The 19,860-nt window shown below is 56.2% G+C and overlaps 1 protein-coding gene across 4 annotated transcripts; it reads left to right on the forward strand.

The window, feature by feature from the left end:
• The first annotated feature begins 1,009 nt into the window (after positions 1-1,009).
• On the forward strand, positions 1,010-18,775 carry AMOTL2 (angiomotin like 2). 4 transcript variants are annotated; one of them, XM_006058585.4, is made up of 10 exons: positions 1,010-1,162; positions 3,949-4,746; positions 7,416-7,701; positions 8,775-8,919; positions 9,322-9,414; positions 13,101-13,396; positions 14,111-14,418; positions 15,421-15,638; positions 16,171-16,332; positions 17,024-18,775. In XM_006058585.4, the coding sequence occupies exons 2-10, from the start codon at positions 4,010-4,012 to the stop codon at positions 17,080-17,082; spliced, it is 2,304 nt and encodes a 767-aa protein (XP_006058647.2). In that variant the 5' UTR covers positions 1,010-1,162; positions 3,949-4,009; the 3' UTR covers positions 17,083-18,775. The 4 variants fall into 4 exon arrangements, with proteins under 4 accessions (XP_006058647.2, XP_025147303.2, XP_006058648.2 ...); XM_025291518.3 differs by having other exon boundaries at positions 16,174-16,332; XM_006058586.4 differs by lacking the exon at positions 1,010-1,162 and adding an exon at positions 1,729-1,876.
• The last annotated feature ends 1,085 nt before the right edge of the window (positions 18,776-19,860 follow it).

Below are 19,860 nucleotides of genomic sequence, written 5' to 3' on the forward strand. Positions count from 1 at the left end.
AAAAAGAGAAAGAGCAGATGGAGAGAGGAGAGCTCCCAGAGTCTGCCCTGTCCACCAAAGTAACCTGGATTCTAGTGGCCACGGAAAAGTTTTGGGAATGAGAAGCCGAGCAGCCCACTGGTTACCTGGCTTCATCACTTCCTCTCTGTGTGACCCTTGGCAAGCTAATTAATCTCTCTGAGCCTTGGTTTCCTCATTTATAAGACAGGGATGATTAAAAAAAAGAAAAACCCCTGGGAGGATGACTGGAAGGGCTGGCGGAATGACCAGGCGGTAAGCGGGTGCTGGCACACCCTGCCCTCTCCGTAAAGGGGTGCCCCTTACTACCTTCTTTGGGAAGAGCTGGACAGATCGCCTGGCGGCGGGTGATTCAGCTGGTAAAGTGGGTCAAATTAGCCGGAAGATTTTTCCATCCCAGATTCACACTTCCTGTGGAGACAGTTCCGAAAAGGGCTGGCGAAGGTGTTTGTAAACAATAAAAGTGCAATTCAAAGGTTGCCGCCGGCGACAACCAGCGAGGCTCCCGGCTGGAAGCAAGAGTCGTCTCTTCGCTTGGGGCACGGTCTGGATTGGGCAGATATGGACATCTTTCCAGTGTTCCCTCACTGTACAACACACACACAGCCGCTCTCACCCCCAACCACGTCCAGCAGCAACACCCAGGGTCTCTCTCGAGGGCATGCCACGTATATTCTCGGTGTCAACCAGCCGATGGAGCTGGAGGAGTGAGAGGAAGGCCGGGTACGGGGCTGAGGGCGGTAAGGGGCCTAGATGGATTCCAGCAGCTTCTAAGGAGAGTGGGGGTCGCTGGCCGAGGAGGGGCGCAGAGAGTCCAGGAGGCCGGGGCAGCCAGGTCCACAGCGCCGCCTTCCCGGAGGAAGGCGGGGGTGGGGAGGAGGGAGCGGGAGGAGGCGGAGAGCGGAGGAGGGCGGCGCGCTACGAGGTTATTTGTGGTTCGCTTTGATCCCGAGGGGGAACCTGAAACTCTCACATTCCTGGCATAGCAGCCGCCTCCGGCGCGGGCCGACCCTGGGGCTGCGCGCTGGGGCTGAGCCGCCAGAACGTCGGCGCCTCAGCCGAGAGCACACCACAGCCGCTGAGCTGAGCCGGGCCGGGCCGGGCCGTCGGGTTTGATCGCTCGGAGCACTCGCGGGCCGCAGCGGTAAGAAAGGCCTCTTGGCGCTTCGGGGAGCGCGCGGGGCCGCAGAGACGCGCTCCAGCCCGGCCTTTTCCGGAAGACGGAGCAGAAGCAGAGCGGACCTTGAGTCCTCCAGGAGCGGTGCGCCTTTGCCCGCAACCGGCGGGGCGAGGACAGCTCCGTCCGGGGGCGCCTTGCAGGTCCCCTGGAAGCTCTCGCAGGCGGCGCGGGTCCGCTGGGGCTGAAGGAGGGGACAGCCCTTGGGCAGATAGGAGTGGGTGTCTGGGAGCGCGGATCTGAGAAGGAGGCGCCGCTTGGAGCTCAAGTTGCAGGGCCTGGGGGCTAATTTGGTTCAGTGTGTGTTTGGGGGTGGGGGGCGGGTTACAGGTGTCTTTCCTCCCTGACTAGCCCAAGAATTCCTCTTTGTCTTCCTTGGAAAATCCTCTCCGGAGCCACGGTCTGGCTCTCACTTAGAAAGAATGCAGCCTGCCGTCCAGCCCGGTGACGTCAGCGCTGGGGCATTTGGAAAACAAAGAGGGCTCGGGAGGGAGGGGGGAGGCGGATCCACGACGCTTAAAGACCTCTCCGGACCACGGTTACCGTCGTCCGCTCCAGGCGCTGCGGCGGCCGCAGGGTGCTCGTGGCCAGCCAGGAGTCCGGGTAGGGCGGGATCCCTGGCTGGGGTGCGATCTGACTTAAAGACCCTCGCTTTGGTTCCTTGGGCCAGAGTGAGCCAAGGTAAAGGCCGGAGTTGTGTGGTTGCTTCGAAGCGGGTGTTTCAGAGAGCCCCGCGCGCTAGCGCAGCAGGGGTGCACGATCCGGGTGGGGGGCGCGGATTTTAGTGACCGCTTAGCTGTGTGCATCTGAGAGATTTGACTGAGACAAACGAGGAATGAAAGGCGCGGGAAGTGTTCCCTGCTCCCAGGCACACTGTTGAGGGAGGAGGAGGGCTGGAATCTGTCCGGAAAACTGCATTCCCCGGTCCTTCTCGGCTGGAGTCAGCCCAGACAGTGTTTAACTTAGGAAATGCCCCGTGGATGAAACGCTAGGGCCAACTGATTCCTGTTTGTTTTGCCTCGGGTAACTCTAGAGTCTTGCATCTTCTGTATGTGTGTGTGTGTGTGCGCGCGCGCGCGCGCGTGCGCCCCGTGTATGTGTGTGCCCCCTGTGTATGTGTATGTGGGGGTGGGCTGGGGAGGGATGATGGGGTCCCAGGAAGTCTGAACACCGAGATGTCCTCCAGACCCATCTCCCTCTCCCCAGTTCTGGGCAGCTGGGAGGAGGGAGTGGGTTGGGAATGGCTGCTCTGCCAGCCAGCCAAGCCCTAACTGGAGCCGGGCATTGGGGCTAGCTCTGTGGCAGAGGAGGGGCCACAATCCTCCCACTGTCCTCCTATATACACAGGACCTGTGGAGGTGTGGGTTTTGTTTGGTCTTCCCTGAATCCCAGTTTGGAAGTTTGTGTTGGAGAAGGCTGTGGAAAGGAAGCCAGGTGAGGCGGGCAGCCTTCCAGGCCATGAGCCACTGGGAGCGCAGGCTCAGAAGGGAACACCTTCCTCAGGAGACAATCTCCCTGCAGCTTAGGCAGAGTCACCAGCCCCAGGTGCCTGCAGCTCCCGCACTCCTTCAGTCAACTCAAGCAGTCTTACCCATGTCAAGATGCTGAGTGCCCATCCCCTCGTACCTAGAGGACCATCAGGCACTTCCAAGGAGCAAGTGTGTGTGTGGCTGGGGTGGTGATCATAAAATCAGGGACAAACATCGTGCCACCCTTTCTTTCTCCTGGAGCACGTGTGCGCTTACTGTCAGTGCGCAGACTCTGTGCCTGGCTCACAAACCTTGATGGGTGGCACCTTTTCCCCTCCTTTTGCAAAACCACTCTTAGTGTAGTCTGTCTCATCTCTCATCCCTTATTCACCAATCCAGATGCATTTTCTCCTTCCTGTTCACCTTGCAGAGTGACTGCCAAGGTCATCCCATGACAGAGAGGGCTCAGCAGGGTAAAGGGTTGTGAGTTAGCTGTGCCAAGGCCATGGCTCGGGCATGCTTCATGCTGTGGGGGCTGTTTGCCTAGGACTTCTACCAGGCTGGTGCGTGCATGCATGCATGCTCAGTTGTGTCCAATTCTTTGCAACCTTGTGGATTGTAGCCCACCAGGCTCCTCTGTCCCTGGGATTTTTCAGGCAAGAATACTGGAGTGGGTTGCCATTTCCTACTCCAGGGAATCTTCCTAACTCAGGGATCTATCCCACGTCTCTTGTGTCTCCTGCATTAGCAGACAGATTCTTTACCACCTCAACTGGGCAGGACTCATGCTTTATCACCTGTGATAAAGTAGAGGTGGCGCAGTGGTAAAATATCTGCCTGCTAATGCAGGAGACACAAGAGCTTAGTGTTTAAAGCTGAACTAGGCCTGCCCTGGACTTTCTCATCAGGCTCTCTGATGGGAATCTGACTACAGGGAGCCTGAGGTTCCTGGTATCTAGGTTCCTGGTATCTATCTCTGAGCACAGTAAGTCTCCATGAATGTGATTATAATGGCAGTCCTTTGCCAAGAATTTACAGCTCACTGGGAGCTCAATAGCCATTGCCTCTTAATTCTCAGCTCCATGAAGCTAGCATTATTTCCGTATTTCTGATGGAGAAACTGAGGCTCAGAAGTTAGGTGACTTGCCTTAATCAGTAGGTGGCTGCATTGGCAGTCTGACGGGCATGTGTGCCCCTCCATCGCCTTTCCCTTAACCAGACAGCAATGGAAAGTCCCCATCTTTCCCATGTGCTCCCACTGAGTGCTCTTCTTTCTCTCCTTAGGTGCTCTGGGGCCAGGTGCCACTGGCCTTTGTCCAGGTGGGTGTGTGCAAGCCCAGGGAGCATGAGGACGCTGGAAGACTCCTCAGGTACGGTCCTGCACCGCCTCATCCAGGAACAGCTGCGCTATGGCAACCTGACTGAGACCCGCACACTGCTGGCCATCCAGCAACAGGCCCTGCGCGGTGGGGCCGGGGCTGGGGGCACAGGAAGCCCCCAGGCCCCCATGGAGATCATGGCACCAGAGGACAGTCAGGTGCTGCAGCAGGCCACGAGGCAGGAACCCCAGGGCCAGGAGCACCAGGGCACCGAGACCCACCTGGCAGAGAACGGCCTCTACCGCCTGTGCCCGCAGCCTGGCAAGGGCGAGGAGCTGCCCACCTATGAGGAGGCCAAAGCCCACTCACAGTACTACGCCTCCCAGCAGGCGGGGCCCTGGCCACACGTGGGGGACCGGGATCCCCGCGGGCCCCCGGGAGGCAGCCGGAGGCAGGATGAGGCCCTGCGCGAGCTGAGGCACGGGCATGTGCGCTCCCTGAGTGAGCGACTCCTGCAGCTGTCCCTGGAGAGGAACGGGGCCCGCACCCCCAGCCACATGAGTGCCTCTCACAGCTTCCCCCAGCTGGCCCGCAACCAGCAGGGCCCCCCAGCCAGAGGCGCCCCCACTGCCGAGGGCCCGGAGCTGCGAGGACCTCCACCTCAGTACCCACACGTCATGCTAGCTCACGAGACCACCTCTGCCGTCACTGACCCGCGGTACCGTGCCCGTGGCAGTCCACACTTCCAGCATGCGGAAGTCAGGTAACTGCCCACCTTGGTCTTCAGGCTCTTGGCTTCCTTCCAGTGTAGTTTTCCCAGGGTGAAGAGCCTCCAGGAGGCTTGTGAGCTCCAGAGGAAGGCCGATGATACCCTCTCCCTCCCAAGATGGGAGCTAATGCAGGAAGGAAAGAGGGATTTAGCCAGGGTCACATAAGAACTTAGCAGCATCCCTTGCTTTAATTTGGAGACAGACACCATTGCCTAATTGGCTGTAGCCTTCAAGTAACCAGGGTTCTCAGAGGCTGTCAATTAGAGCAGGGGGCTAAAGGTTAGATTTCAGAAAGAACTTGCAAGGACTAGAATTGGGAATCTTTCCCAAGTTAAGTGGGAAGAAGGTGGGACCTCCTCTGGAGGCTTCTAAAAACAGAAGAAGTCTTTTCTTCTTTGCTGTCCTTGATTTTGGGGAGGCATTCCTAAGTGGAGGCAAGGAGGAAAGGACCAGATGGCCTCCATAGAGATCTCTCCTTTGCTACCCAGGGGCAGGAGCTGCCCTGGCACTGCCATTCATTTCCATTCATGTTCTTCTGTGTGGTCCGTTGGGCAGGAGCCTGGGAGAAGGTTCTTGTTCCAGGTGAGCCCCTTTATGTGGAGGCTCCAGAGTAGCTGCGGGAGTGGGAAACTCAGCTTTTAATTCTGAGACTGAAGGGAAGCCTTTAGAGGATGTGATTTGGCGTCCCTTTTCAAAAAGGTTCCTCTGTTGCTTGTAGAGAATGGATTCTAGGGGCATGAATGGAAGCAGGGATGCCCAGGAGGGGCAGGAAGCCCAGAGAGTTTTCAGAAATAAGGTTCCTAGAAACGAGGCTCTCGTTTGGCCCAGGACCTTCTCCTGAGAAGCTGGCACTCGCCCTTTTCACACGCCCTTAATTCCCTCCCGTCCCCCACCCCACACACAGGGGTCCAGGAAACCCCAGTGGAGGGGCCTGAAGGTTCACAGACCGGCTTCCTCTGGTGCCCCAAGGTTCAAGTCTGGTTTTCTTTGTGCCTGCTGAGTCCTCATTTAGTCACCTGCTTTGCCACCGTGCAACCTTGCCCGGGAAAGATGCCTTTCTCTGCTCTCGAGAAATGAGTGACGTGATGACTCTGGAATGGAGGCGCCAGAGGACTGAGCCTGTGGGGTTTTGCCAGCCTCAAGGCCCCCCTGCCTTACCTCCCTTCTCAGGGCTTGGTCCTGGAAGAGTTTCAGAAGCTGAGTCGTGGTTTCTTCTTTGGACCATGCTTATTGAGCCCTGTCAGGAAAAGATAATGTCGTGGAAAGGAAGTCGACTGTTTGCAGGAGAACAAAAAAAGTGTGTGTGTGTTGGGGGGGAGCAAGTGTGAAGGAAAGGAGGCTCTATTCTTTCTGAGAGCCCAGTCATCCCCAAAGAATGCCATTTGTGTCTGCCTGGCCCGGAGCAGGGGAGCGAGTTGGAGGGAGCCACCCCGAGGTGCCACGCTTAGCAGCACAGGGAGAGTTTGCATATTCCAGTGGGGTACCCTCTCAGCTCTCACTGGAAGCTCTACCTTGGGCAGGAAAAGAAATACATCTGCCAGCTTCTCCTTCAGCTAATCTGGTGAAGATTGTTTGCTGGGCGGGACTTAGCCTTGGGTCTAAGACAAGCAGGGGAGCTGGAGTCTGGAGGGGGAAGGATGAAGGGGAGGGATGAGGGGAAGGGTAGGCATGGGTTCTGAGGCGATGGATTCGTCTGCAGCTTCTGGGACTTGGGAAAGCTCCTGGTGAAACTGAGGCAGTCTAGTTCTCTTACATCTGGAGCCACAGGGCCCCAGAAAAGCTGTGTGACCCCACATGCTCCTTCCCTTGACGTGGGACCTTGAGGGTGAAGACCATGACATGGGACCCCAGTACCAGAAGCCAGGAGAGCACTGTCCCTAACCTCAGGCTATTGTAATAGTTCACAGGTGGCCCCTTCACCCTGGATAATGCACTCTTTGGGTCACATTTACTCTTTGAGCAGAGAGTAGGCTGTGGTCTCCACTAGAAGAGACAGAGGGTGGGCTGTCACTGTGGAGATGCCCACTGCAGGCCCAGCAATCTGCCAGGCAGATGTGGCCCTGACAACCTGCCTGAGGCTAGAGACTCTTACCCTCCTGACTGAGCATGGTCCCATGCACCATGGACTCAAACACTGGAGCCAGAATTTGAATGCCTGATCTGTCAGACTCTGGAGCCCAGACTCAGCCTGACATCTGTCTCACCACTCTAACCTTAGCCATAGTCTTCTAAAAATGTTTCTTCAAGGGGTGACGGGACTCAAAATAAGAGGGAGAAGAAGCGAGTGTGCTGCGTGGGCAGGTGTGCACGGAGGGCCTGACACCAGCAGTGGGAACAGACACAGGGTAGGGGGCCTGGAAGGTTGTGAGTTTCAGTCATGATGAGTGTGACCTCCAGATTCAAAAAGAGCTGCCTATGGCTGGGACTATTCAGGCTGATCCCCAAGGCATGGGCCACAGGAGGCTGGGCATGAAATAAGTGTGCTGATGGTAATGCCCTGCAGCCCTGCTTCCCTGGCCCTTGAGGGTCTTAGGAACACCATGTGGAAAGGCCTTCCCCAGAGGTTACTGCCTAATGCTGCAGGAAAGCTGTCTGCCCCGGAGGGCTGGGGCAATTCTCCTTGGCTCCGTGGGCTCTGAGGACCATCTCTTCTGTTCCCCAGGATCCTGCAGGCCCAGATGCCCCCTGTGTTCCTCCCGCAGCAGCAGCAGCAGTACCAATACTTGCAGCAGCCTCAGGAGCGCCACCCGCCCCCACACCTGGCCACCCTCAGCCCTCCTGGGGTGGAGGGCCCGGCAAGCACCCAGGCCTCTTTGGCCACCTCGGGCAGCACCCACCTGGCTCAGATGGAGACTGTGCTAAGGGAGAACGCCAGGCTGCAGAGGGACAATGAGAGATTGCAGAGGGAGCTGGAGAGCACGGCGGAGAAGGCTGGCCGCATCGAGAAGGTAGGCCCTGCTGAGGCCTCAGAGAAGCAGGGGGAGCAAGAAGGGAACCCCAACAGGGCTGACCAGGGAGGGGGCTGTCAGAAGGGAGTCAGAGGAGTGTGAAAGCTGATCTGGCTGGGCTTCTCAGCTGCCCCTCGGGGCCCCCCTCATCCCTCCTACACCCCTCCCTGGCTGACTCCAGACAGCTGGGGAGCAGCCGGCAGAGCAGGCCCAGAGCACGAGCAGTTGCTGCCCAGTGGTGGTTAGAAAGAGCCCATTCACCAACTCCCTCATGGTCGCACCCTTTCCCTGCACACGCCCCCTCCCGTGGACACCTCCCACAGAGAGCCCTTTGTATCCCCCACACAACAGCAAGTCTGTTCCAGGCCAGCCCTGGTCACAGGGAAAGCCCCTCCTCTTGGCAAAAAACTAGCGACTTATTGGAATCAAGGGCCAGCTAGGAGCACGTGCGGAACCTGCCAGCTGCCAAGTGGGTGGGGCATCCGGGGCCAGGCTGGCCCTGTGGGGGGATGGCTGGAGAGGCACATACTCCAGGCAGCTCAGGCTGGATCTGGTGCTCCCTTCTTAGTGAAGGGGCACCAGCTGTGCACTCAGCCTTAGCAGGTAGCCTTAGGCTTTCTGTGACTGTCCCGTGGTCTCCAAGATAGGTCCACCCCCCAGACCACGGTTGGAGCCTCAGTGCCTGATCCTGGTCCATTGTGCTCAAATTTCTCACTAGAAGCCAAACAAAAGGAAAATGCTTCTTTCTGGACACTAGGCACCAGGAAGCTGCCCTCGGTCACCCTGGAGACAGCCCCTTCCAGAGAACGTGGCCTTGTGTTCACTCAGGACCTTGGGACAGTTGAAGGGACCCTGGGTTGCCTGTTCCAGCAGTTTGGTCCCTCTCTGGAGGCTACAGGCTGCAGCCTGTCCCACTCAGGCTAGGTGGGTTTTCTGCTGTGGCTTTGTATCTTCTCTCTCACCCTTTCTGATGGAGAGTCAGCGATCAGCCCTGGCCTAAGGAGGGGACCTTGATGCCATTGCCACCCTGGGAGCTCTTCCTTTTCTTCAGCTCTGCTCTCTGCCTCTTGCAGCTGGAGAGCGAAATCCAGAGGCTCTCCGAGGCCCACGAGAGCCTAACAAGGGCCTCTTCCAAGAGAGAGGCCCTAGAGAAGACCATGAGGAACAAGATGGACAGTGAGATGAGGCGGCTGCAGGACTTCAACCGGGATCTTAGAGGTGAGGACTGCTCACGCAGGTGGAGGGGCAGGGACCACCTATGGACAGCTTGATTCCACTGTTCTAGGACATCATTCAGAATCTCTTGCCTCTGCAAAAACAGTACAAATCAATTCAAAGGGGACTAGGCTGAGACTCCTTGGGGGCCACCTTGATAGAGAGATGCTTGTCTCTGTGTTCTAGACCTTGGAGCCCCTCCTGGAGCTCTCACCCATGTGGCCCAGGGTGACCCGGGGCTTCCCTATGAGCCCACCCCTAGCTTGGAGAATGCAGCCTGACAGATAGTTCCCTGGTCGGGGGGGTGGGGGGGGGGGGGCGGCGGGTGGGAGGTGCACCTTGGCAGGCAGCTTCACCTGTACTCAAACCTTTTTCCTTAAAACGTCTTTTCTTCATTTGAAACAGAAAGATTAGAATCTGCAAACCGCCGCCTGGCAAGCAAGACGCAGGAGGCCCAGGCAGGCAGTCAGGACATGGTGGCCAAGCTGCTGGCTCAGAGTAAGTAGAGGGCCCACTCAGGAGCCCAAGCAGAGGTGTGGCTGGTGGAACCAGGACAGCTCCTCTTCTGCCAAAGCAGGGCTTGGAGTGTGGGTTTACTGAATGCCCACTATGCACCCATCCCTGGACTGGACTCAGGGGAGGGGCGGCTTCCCAAGGGGAGCAGGATCTGGTTCCCTGTGTACTGGGAAGATCAGTGGGTAGAGGGGCAGCTGGGGAGGTGTGCTGACCGTCAGTTTGGTGTCCTTTAGAAGCAGTTGAGGAGAGCCGAGCACTCTGTAAACAGGTGGGATGAGAGAGAAGGTAGAGTCTGAGTCTCCCGGAGGGTGGACATGTGGAAAGCTGGGGAGCACGGTGAGGCTGGCCCATAACAAGTGTTGGCACCAGCCGAAAATGGAGCTTCACGAACAGGGCAGCCTAAAGGAGGTCAGGAGGATCCCCTAAAAAGGATAGTCAAAGGCTTCTTGAAGAGCGGATGAGTTCATTGTTGACTGGCCCATGCACTCACTCATTTGTTCCCTAGCACAGCCGTGCCGAGCCCCTGGCAGGTGTGCAGCAGAGCAGGAACAGGTCAGGAAGGTGCCAGGACGAGGTCAAGAGAGGTGGGGAGCTTGAGGAAGGAGCAGGGTCTTCCCACCATGGATTCCAGGGAACAAGCATGGCCTGGCCCTGGAGGACAGTGATGGCGGTGGGGGGCGGGGTTCCTCAGCACCCTGAGAGAGAGGTTTTGTGGGGTGGTAGGTGAAGCAGCAGCAGGATAGCTCCAGTGGAGGTGGAAGCAGTTTGAAGGAAGGGGGGACAAAGGAAGCCACCAACTCAACAGTAGGAAGAAGCTGTAGCCATCAGAGAGGCGGTTATTGATGAGCTCCTGTATGCGCTTACTGCCTGCTATAGTGATGTTTGAGTGTTTGCAAAGGCGTGCACTGGGGCAGCTGGTGTCTGGGCAAGGGTGCCTTCTAGGAAGGAGGAACCCCTCCAAAAGCTTACTGAGCCTAAGCTAGATGGTTGGGGGTGTCTGAAAGCAGAGAAGCAGCTTGAAGACTGAGCTCTGGCTAGCAGCACCTACCTCCTTCAAGCAGGGCTCAGGCCTGGACAGGGTGGCCCCCAATGGTGAAGGGCTGAGGGTTGAGGATGGGCAGGAGGCAGCAGAAGATGACTGAGGTCTCTGGGAGGGAAGGGATGGTGGTAAGGGCTGGGGAGTGGGGATAGCCCTGGGGGGGTCTCATCATTGTCCGGAGAGGATGGGTTGCAGGAAAGGGGCAGAATGGGGCCAGGCTTTGCCAAAGAAAGGAAGTCACGGCGGGTTCCTGGGAGCAGGCAAGGGAGGGGACCGGGGCTGGCCAGCCTGGAGGCGTTTCCGCTCCCTGGGGAGTGAGGCTGTTCTTGGCTCCGGGCTGGAGCCATTAATCTCGTAGCGGCGGGTGACCTGGATGCCGGGCATTCCTGAGCCCGGGCTGTTCCGCTGCGCGCGCCTCCCCCTCCCCCCGCACTCCTGCCTGCGCCCCGCCCGCCACGGGGCGGGAGGAGGGACAGTGGGACAAAGGGACTGGGACTTGCTGGTGGGGCCTCGCTTCCCCCATGGAAGGCTTCCTGCTCCCTCCACTGCTCCCCAGCCCATGGCCCCACTCTGTGTCTCCCGAATCTGCTCCCACCCCAGCCTGGAGGCCGCGGCACCCACCCCCCAGAGTTTTATCCTGGTGGCTGGGGATGGCCAAGGTGTCAAGCCTCCGAGCTCTACCAGGGCCTTCAAAGTCAAAGTGTTAGTTGCTCAGTCGCTTACCACTATTTGCAATCCCATAGACTGTAGCCAGCCAGGCTCCTCTGTCCATGGGATTTCACAGGCAAGAATAATGGAGTGGGGTGCCATTCCTTCTCCAGGGCACCTTCCTGACCCAGGGATCAAACTTGAGTCTCCTGCATTTTAGGTTGATTCTTTACTGTCCGAACCACCAGAGAAGCCACCAGGGCGTTAGAGGTGTGCAAAGCAGCAGGAACCTTCTGGAAGCCAAAGGCTGGGTCCTTGATACCTTCCCCAAGGGCTGAGGAAAGCCAAACTACCCTTCCTTGCTCCTGACATCCAGAAGCAAGAATCCTCAGGAAACCAGAATCCTCAGGGAAAATGTCTGTGGTTGAACTCACCTTTTTCCCAGAGTCAGCGCTTGTAGGAGAGTGTGGCCCCTATCACAGTGCTGTCTACTTTCCTACTAGGCAGGCAGTACAGACTCCCAGCTCTGGTCGGGCCCTGCCCACCCTGGGCATCTGGCCATGAGTCCTGAGGCCTGGTTCTCCCAGCCGAGTCCCCCTTGGGTAGTTTCTTCTCACCCGAACCCCAGATTCTGAGGCTGTAAGATGGGACCATCTAAGACTGGGATGAGCTGCCAGCCTCCGACTAACTCTATAAGGTGTCCATCTCTGTGAAGCCTCCCAGGACAGGGCCATTGTCTCTGGGTCCAAAGTCCCAGTCAGCACTCCTGCCTGCCCTCTCCACCCCATTCAGGTGTCAGGCCAGCTCAGGATGAGAGGCCCAGTGTTACTGAGTTTCACTAACTTTTCCCTTCACCCCAAAGAATGAGGTGGGCCTGGGCCCAGCCTTCAAACATTCAGAGTGAGCCAGAGCTGACCTGGGTGGGCCTCCTTCTCTGCCCCAGGGCCCTTAATTCTCTTCTGTTCCAGAGTCTATACTGTCCTCTCTGATGGGTATTTAGCCACACGTGGCCCAAAGATTAAAATTAATTAAAATGAAATAAAATGAAAAATTTGACTCCTCCCTGGCACTAGCCACATTGCAAGTGCTCACTGGCCACATGTGCCTAGTGGCTGCTGCCCTGCTTGGCACAGTGTAGAGCAAGTCCATTACAGCAGAAAATTCCACTCTGCTCTGACAGTGCTGCTCTAGAGATGGTGCCTTTGAGTCCATCAGGCAGGACCCATGACGGTCCCCCTCTGCCTTCCAGCAAGTCAGGCAGCCTGCACACTAAGGATGGGGGTGGGGGTGGGGGTGCCTGGTTTCACAGAATAAGCTCTGAGGCCTCTGAGTACAAGGGCCTCACGCAATAACCAAGCAGCCTGGTTCTTCAGAGGCAGGCTAACTTTGATCCCCACCTGGTAGCACCATTCACCTCCTGTGCTTCCTCCTCTTTAAGGCGGGGATCACAGATCCCGGACTGTCATTGGAGGCTTCAGGGGAATAAGATGTGTAGATGCCTGACTCCTGGGGCAGCACACAGTGCTTCTTCCACTTGGATGATGACCACGTGACAGTCCACCTGAGCCTCTGTTTTCTCATCTGGAGATGGGCATCGTGGTTCCTGCCTGCCCAGTCTCTAGTATCACTATGAGGCTGGAGGGAAGTTGTGAATGTGTTTTGGAGATGGTGACACCCAGCGCAGGTGGACAGTGTCTCGGGCTCTCTCCTGGCAAGGCCATGTCCCAGCAGGGGAGCGGTGTGGCCCAGTCATCACTGCAAGGGCCCTGGTCTGCCATTCCCATTTGCTCAGGCCTTAACCTGAACTTCAGTTTCCTGGACCATACAATGGGGCTAATAAGGGTACCTAACTCCTGTGTTACTGAGAAGAGGCAGTCAAGCTTGAGCAGCAGTCAGCATAGAGTGTGGCACATGGTGGGTGCTCTGTGGGGCAGCAAGGGAGCTGCCATCCCTGACCGGGCCCCTCCCTCTCTCGCTGCAGGCTATGAGCAGCAGCAGGAGCAGGAGAAGCTAGAGCGGGAGATGGCACTGCTGCGCGGAGCCATCGAGGACCAGCGGCGGCGGGCCGAGCTGCTGGAGCAGGCCCTGAGCAATGCACAGGGCCGTGCGGCAAGAGCTGAGGAGGAGCTGCGGAAGAAGCAGGCCTACGTGGAGAAGGTGGAGCGGCTACAGCAGGCCCTGGGGCAGCTGCAGGCTGCCTGCGAGAAGCGTGAGCAGCTGGAGCTACGTCTGCGGACTCGCCTAGAGCAAGAACTCAAGGCCCTTCGTGCACAGCAGGTGAGCTGGGAAGACCCCAGGAGCCCCTGTTGAGATCCAGGCCAAGCCCTCTTAGAAAGTTAGGAAGTCCCCAACCTTGTGGAAGTCCCCTCCTGGCCCATCAGTCGCAGCAGAGGTCTTGCCCGTTGGCCATGTGCCGACCTCAGGGACTCGAGCCTTGGGCCTCTATCCTCCACAGCAGCCGGGATTGGCACCCTTGGTCTCTGGAGAAAGTCTCTCAGGAGCTGTGATGGAGGGGACTAGCCAGCTCTTATATGTCTCCCTGAGATCGGGGGTGGGGAAGATAGTTTCTCAGATCCTGGGCCTTTATCCTCACTTTGGTCTGTGTAAGTAGCTCTCGTGTTTACAGGCCAGATAGAGTTCTGTCTCCACTCCTAGCCTCACCCTTCCCACAGAGGTAGGGTGACCAGAGCTCCTGGATTGCCGGGGTCTGTCCTAGTTTATACCAGGTGTCCCGTGTCATTAAGTCACCCCTTCCCCAGTTTGGAGGACAATGTATATGGTCACTATGCAAAAGCAAACCCAATCTCCTCTGCACCCTTGGCCACAGGATTTGTGGCTCCCCTTTGTCTCCGGCTGGAAGCAGGCTATGCAGAGTGCGTGGTGCCAGCTGACCAAGCACTGGCCTCAGTGAGATTCCTCACATGGCAGTGAGGATCTGCAGCCAACACACCCCACCCTCCACCCCTGACCACGGTACCCCTCTCTCTGCAGAGACAGGCAGGCACCCCGGGAGGTGGCGGTGGCAGTGGTGGAACCCCGGAGCTCAGTGCGCTGCGGCTGTCGGAGCAGTTGCGGGAGAAGGAGGAGCAAGTGCTGGCGCTGGAAGCTGACATGACCAAGTGGGAACAGAAGTACTTGGAGGAACGTGCCATGAGGCAGTTCGCTATGGATGCGGCCGCCACGGCCGCCGCCCAGCGTGACACCACTCTCATCCGGCACTCGCCCCAGCCCTCGCCCAGCAGCAGCTTCAATGAGGGCCTGCTCACCGGCGGCCACAGGCATCAGGAGATGGAAAGCAGGTTGGACACTGCAGGCCGGGTACCTGGGGCAGGGGGTGGGAGTAGGGTGGGATTTGTCCAGCCCTTGCCTGGGCCTTAGGTCTTCCCTGGTGGCTCAGATGGTTAAGAGTCTGCCTGCAGTGCAGGAGACTGGGGTTCAATCCCTGGGTTTTGAAGATCCCCTGGAGAAAGAAGGAAATGGCAACCCACTCCAGTATTCTGGCCTAGAGAATTCCATGGACAGAGGAGCCTGGCAGGCTACAGTCCATGGGGTCACAGAGTTGGACATGACTGAGTGCCTTCATTTCTTTTCTTTGCCTGGTCCTTAATCCATGATAAACACCCCTCACTCCGCCCAGCCTAACAATCCCTCCTACTTCTGAGCTGACCCCCTGCTTTTGGCCCAGCTGGCATTACAGGCTCTTCTTTCTCAGAGGTGCCAACCGAGTCGTTGGTTTGCCCAGGAGACTCCACTCTTGGATGATACCCAAGGCTCCAGGCCTCTACCTGCTCCCCCACTCCCACCATGTAAATCAGAGAATTAGACTTTCCTACCCTACATGCCAGGTACCACCCCAGAACGAATGTGGCCTAGGCCCCTGGCCTGCGGGGAGCTGGTATTTTCTCTCCAGAGACAACTCAGAGGCCCCACAAGATTTCCATTTGACTTCTTCCTGGCTCAAAAACACAAGCAATTGACTTAGCTCCCTTGATCAACAGCCCTGGGGATGGCCCTCCAGGACAGGGTTTGTGCCACTACCGTCATCAGATGAACCCGGAACCTACCCCTGGGTTTGCCAGTGTGGGAGCGGCCCAGCCTCTCATGCACTGGTAGTTTTCAAAGCATCCCGTTGCAGAGCTCTGATGGCACTTCTGAAGGCCCCATCCTGGCCCCTGCTGCAAGGCTAGGAGACCCCGGCCTGGCTTTAAGGAAGGCTTTCCCTCCAACTTCACGAGGTGGAGAGGGCAGAGGCCACAGGGTCTGTGGGTCTGAAGATGTAAACATGGCCTCTCACCCCTCAGGTTAAAGGTGCTCCACGCTCAGATCCTGGAGAAGGATGCCGTGATCAAGGTCCTTCAGCAGCGCTCCAGGAAAGACCCTGGCAAGGTCACCCCGGGCTCCCTGAGGCCTGCCAAGTCAGTGCCATCTATCTTCGTGGCTGCAGCAGCGGGGACCCAGGGCTGGCAAGGACACTCCTCCAGCGAGCGGCAGGTGGATGCCTCTGTCCAACTGGCTGCAGGTGAGAGGAGGTGGGTGGGCAGCAGAGCCTAGATTGTTCTCAGGCCTTTCCTTCCAGAACTGAAGCTTGGAGGAGCTGGGCATCCCAACTCCTCACCCAGGGGAGCCGGCTTACACTCTGGCTCGAGTGACCTTGTAGCCTGCAGCTGTCCACTGGTTGACAAGGCAGGCTTTAGCCCCCGTCTCTGGAAGTTCCACCACCCTGGTCCCAGCCACTCACTATCAAAGTTAAAATAAGCTTCCCCTGCAGAGGTACCTTCTGGGCCAGCACTTCCACTTCTCCTCCTAAGCAGATGCCACAGAAATCCAGTAATCCTTACTGTTTTAAGATTTAATCTACAACCTTTTAAGAAAGCTTCTTCCACTCCAAGCTTTTGGAACCCAATCCTGTTTGGAAACAGGAGTGTAATCAAAGTTCTTGCAAATCAAGAGCAACTAGCATCCCCAGGAGGTGTCTGTCGTTAAATTAGGGTATTCTTCATGGGGGCTACATACTGTGGACTGGGCAGTAACTGAAACTCCTGCCTTCCTAGCAGACAGGGCCCCGCTGGAGGAGCCTGTGGCTTTGGCTCCCCTTGCTGCCCACGCCAAACATGGGAGCAGGGATGGGAGCACCCAGACTGATGGCCCCCCGGACAGCCTGGAGCCTGACAGCCTTTTGGGGTGCAGCAGTGGCCAGAGAACAGCTTCACTGGGTAAGTCTCCCCCAACTTTTGTGGGGGACTGAGGGCACCCTGGGGTGTGAATCCCACCCCAACTCATTGCCCACACTCCACGGGGGGCCCTGCACAGGGAGGGTGAGCAGAATGTGGGACCTACCTCAGTACCAGGGAGAGAGCTGATGAATATGGGAGTAGGAGAACTGGAAACCCTAATTACAAACAGATCTACCTGGGAAGCCCTTTATCTCCTCTTAAGAAGTCTTCCTTAAACATCTTTAATGGCCAATCTGAGCAACTAAGATAGTGGAGCTTGGCACTCCCAAGTTAGAAGACTTTGTTTTAAGAGTCCCGGAAGGAGAAATTTAAGAAGATGCCATTGAATGTGTCTGCTCTCTTTCACATTAACCTTTGCGTAGTTCCCTATCCCTCACCGGCTCAGAAAACCACAGGCATGAAAAGAATGTGGCAGCCTCCCTCCCTCAGGGCTCTCCACCCTCCCTCCAAGCCCTCCAACCAGTTCCTAGTTATAAATATTTGCATCTTCCACTAGGGAGGCTGGTGGTCTGGATGGAGAGCTGGGGACTGGTTGGGCAAGTTATGAGGACCTGGGCAGCAGAGGTGGGAAAAGCTGGTGAAGACAGAGCCTATCTTTAAAATGTTACCAGATTTAAAAGGGCCGTCTAGTAACCCTCGTTGCCCTGTGCCTGGCCTCTTATCTCTCCAGATTCTATTGCTACATCCAGAGTCCAGGACTTTTCCGACATGGTGGAGATATTGATCTGAAGGAGGTGGTGCCGTGGGGACTCTGAACCATTTCCTGCTGCCCTCTGCCACACGGCCATTCCATCAGGATGCTGCATGGGAGAGGGGAACTGTGAGCACCCGTCCCCCTAGAAGACCCTGTTCCTTAGCCCCATGCTCCTCCTGGGCCTATGCAGCATGAGGACTGGGCCTTTACCTGGCTTGCTGCCAAGGGTAGCAGTTGAAAGCTCAGAAGGGAGTAGTGCACCCACACTGCGCACTTGGGCAGGGAGGGAGGGGATGTGTTGATTTGGCGGCTGATTTCCAAGGATGGCTGCCCATGGACTCCAGGTGGACTGGTTTAATAGGCCTGGCTCAGTGTGGTCCCCCCAACTCCATCTGCTCCTCAGCTCCTCACTGCCTCCTGGGGATCACCCGGACTTGAATCTTGGCGGCCTGTTGAGCGTGTGAGTCCTGCAGAGGCCACAGCATCACCCGCACTGTGGAGAGGACTGGGATGTGCCGTGCAGTTTGTACATAAGTCCCTTTCTTGTGAAACAGAAGATTGAAGTGGGCTGCTTCAGATTCACCCCCTCATTCCATGCTCCCAGCCCTGCTGCCTCGGTTCCTCCCAGCTATCTCCCCTTCTCAAGTTCTTGGTCCATGGATTTTGTTACTGCTTGATCCACGGGATACTGGCTGCTTTTTCCCCATCTTGAGCCCTGTTTGAAATGCCCAAGGGACCTCACCACCACCAGCCTCTTGAAATGGCTCCACAGCTCCTGTCCCTGGGACATCTTGTCAGTTTGGTTATGAACCCTGAGCTAGATGAAGTCCGCCACCACAGATCTGCATGGTGGGCTTCCCAGCACCAGTTCTCTGAAAGGAAACTGGAGAGATGGCCTTGTTCTCATCAGAGTCTTTGTTCCCCCTGGAGGCACTGGGAGAGGGAGCTATGCTGGTGAAAACTAGTCCATAAGCTGTAAGACATGACTCAGATGGTCCTCTGAATGGAGCCCCTCTCACAGCATGGCGCCCTGAGGCTGGCTCCTCAAGCGCCAGTGCGCAGCACCCTGAAACAGGGCCAGCGCTTGGGAACTGGAGTGAAGTGTCCGAGGGCAGCCTGCCAGTAGCAGTGACTTTAACTTCTGGTCTTAAAGAGTCTCCCAACTCAGCCCCATGAGTGACTGGTGGGTTTTAGTGGTTTGTCTCGGCTGTTTTTAGTTCTCCTTGAGTCTTTGTTTTTGTTTTTCTTTTACTGTTTTTAGGTTTTTGTATGTGTTATTTTATTCCTATGGTTCCTCAAGTTTCCTTTTTAAACATTCGCATTTGCTGGACAATTGCATATTTTTTTAAAATCCCCCCACCCCACCCCTCTGTAAAACTGAAAAATGCATTTGGTTCATGTGCATTGTTTACAAAACAAAAAGAAAAAGAGAGAGAAAAAGGCAAAAAAATATTGTGAAAGAAAAAAAAACAACTTAATATATTTTGGATTAATATTTGGTATTTCTTTTTAAAGTATTTTTTTGTGCTGTGAACATTTTCTGCCAAAGACCATGATGTGTGTCTGTATGTTTAAGTTATCGTGAATATTTAAAATGTAAACATGGCTGTTTTGTTATGCCACCCTGTACCAGGATTGCTGCTGCATTCCACTGGGTATAACAGTATTTTAATAAAATTTTTTTTTTTTTTTTTTTTTTTTTTAATTAAAAGCACTGTGTTTGTACAAGTGAGAGACTGCACTGAGGGGTAAAAGAGAGAGAGGGAAGGGACTTCGGGAGGGGGCCTCCCATGTCAGTCACTGGACCGCTCGCAACATCGAGCTGCACCCCTACTTGTCTACGCTGTGCTCCTGGGCGCCTTGGTTCTTAAACACTGACCAGAGTATGTACATAGGCCGCCAGCTCAGTAACTGCTGTCTCTCATAAGAGAGGAGTGAAGGGTGCTGGTTTCCATTTTCTGGTAGTGGGAAGCCTTGGGGCAAGGCAGGTCCCTCCTTAATTGCAAAGCTTGGAGGATATACAGTGTAATCTCTTCGAGGATCCAAAATTCCTGTAAATTTTGTGAGGCTGCATGAAGAGGAGGGTTGGAATGAGGATATGGTTGGCTTTCCACTTTCCAGAGAACATTTCTTTCCGTCTGGGAGGGTCCGGCAGAGGGGCACCCTCCTCAGGTAGCTTTGTCCTAAACAGCTTTGTTTGGCCACATGCTGTGGTTACTCCACAGTAGGCCAAGGTGTCCGAAGGTGGCTTTATCCTTCCCTCGCCCCACCCAGCACAGAGTCCTTGTCTGGGACCATTGAAGAGACAGCATTCTTCGCTGTGTGTACACTGGCAGAGGGTCTTCATGTGCATGACGTAGTTTGGGGCACTGCCTCCTTCCCAAGCTGCGGCATTACCACTCCTGCCCCAGGCCCAGCAAAGCATACTACTCCAATCCACAAAAGAAAACCATCCTTGTATCAGAAACAAAGCCCCTGCCTCTGTGGGCCGGTTGGCACACTAAGGTTCCCCACCAGGATGTGGGCTGGCAGGCAATGGGCAGCCAGACAGGCCAGTGATGGGAACAGTCACTGCCATGGCCATGAGTGAAGTGTTTTCAGGGTAGGTGTAGGGACTCGGCAGCCATGTTGTTTTTGGTTTTTGTTTTTGTTTTTTTTTAATTGGAGGATAATTGCTTTACCATGTTGTGCTAGTTTCTGCCACACAACATGAATCAGCTTTCAGTTCACTTTAGTTCAGTTCAGTCACTCTGCTGCTGCTGCTAAGTCGCTTCAGTCATGTCCGACTCTGTGCGACCTAATGGACGGCAGCC

The sequence above is a fragment of the Bubalus bubalis genome, chromosome 1 (genome assembly GCF_019923935.1).
Source record: "Bubalus bubalis isolate 160015118507 breed Murrah chromosome 1, NDDB_SH_1, whole genome shotgun sequence".
Lineage (NCBI taxonomy): Eukaryota > Metazoa > Chordata > Mammalia > Artiodactyla > Bovidae > Bubalus > Bubalus bubalis.